Raw genomic sequence first — 1,139 nt, 5'->3', positions numbered from 1 at the left:
CACCGTCATTTTGCCGCAGCCCCTTCCTCCACCCTGTGTCCGCAAAGACTTAGGTCTAGAACCTGACACACAACCTTAATTGCAGTAAGTGTGTTTTGTGTAAAAATATCACCCAAACCTGCACCCCTTTCCTGAACCGTCAATCTTCCCCCAAATCACTTAGCTCCTAATTTAATAAACATGGGAGGGACATTTTCCGTACCATAAACACAGCTTGTCTTGAGTTACAATGAGAACATATGTTATATCCTGATGTGAGGAGCTTTCTGCACATTGTTATTATTTCTGTTACACACTGTGGTTCTAAATCTCTTAAAGACAAGAGTTTAAAACCTAAACCTGCAGGACGAATCCTTCATTCCTGCAGGAGCTGATTTACTCTGCAGGGCAGTAATCTTAATAGTGATAGAAAACACCCCCAACAGCAAACTCACATGCAGTACACAGAGAGGTGGCCTCAGTAAGTGAACATGCACTGTAATCTGTCGTTACACTCACGGGCATCAACACGGCGGAGGAGCCGGGCATGGTTGGGTCTGGCAGGGTTCCAGGCATGGAGGCTGGCAGAGGCTGTCTCTGTCTGTTTCGTAGGTGCAGTAGTGAGGACAGCGAGCCGGGGACTGGCCTGGAAATACACACAAACACACACACAAACATCACATCACAACAACATCAAGTTCTGCTCTTATACTGACTGTAATCTAGCAGTCTAACATCCTTCAAACCAGCTCTGCATCAGTTCTCTGGGTCCCTTCCTGTTTCCATTTTGTACGCAACCAAAGGATTATGTATTTTTCTTTGCAGAGAAATATTTTTGAGAAGTTTTATATCTTTATATGGAGATATCTAATCCTAAAAAAGTTTAAATCTCATTTATATTTGAATTTATTTGTTAATTGCGTGTTTAAAAATTTATATCACAACCTAATTTAATTTATTTCGGATCTGATCAATGGTTGGGCAGTAAATTCTAATGAAATATGACAGATTGTGAGCACTGATCAAATAAACTCCAAGTAACTTTCTGCAGGTAGATAAAATCAAAGAGATATATTTCCTTACTAAGAGTGTCACTAAGAGTGTCACTAAGAGTAAAATTGAGAAAAAAAATTACATTAAGTAATCTGTTGTCAAAGTAT

At 39.9% G+C, this 1,139-nt stretch overlaps 1 protein-coding gene across 4 annotated transcripts in view; it reads right to left on the bottom strand.

Annotated features, from left to right (window-relative positions):
* The window catches only part of creb5b (cAMP responsive element binding protein 5b), a 53,421-nt gene that overhangs the window by 22,976 nt on the left and 29,306 nt on the right, over positions 1-1,139 (bottom strand). For all 4 annotated transcript variants that reach the window (XM_017309572.1, XM_008432491.2, XM_008432493.2 and 1 more), the window contains exon 6: positions 499-625. In XM_017309572.1, coding sequence (XP_017165061.1) covers positions 499-625 — 127 coding nt within the window. The remainder of the gene's footprint in view (positions 1-498; positions 626-1,139) is intronic.

The sequence above is a fragment of the Poecilia reticulata genome, linkage group LG16, assembly GCF_000633615.1.
Source record: "Poecilia reticulata strain Guanapo linkage group LG16, Guppy_female_1.0+MT, whole genome shotgun sequence".
NCBI classification, from domain to species: domain Eukaryota; kingdom Metazoa; phylum Chordata; class Actinopteri; order Cyprinodontiformes; family Poeciliidae; genus Poecilia; species Poecilia reticulata.
The sequence above is the reverse complement of the archived record's forward strand: the minus strand, read 5'-3'. Positions and strand labels throughout refer to the sequence as shown.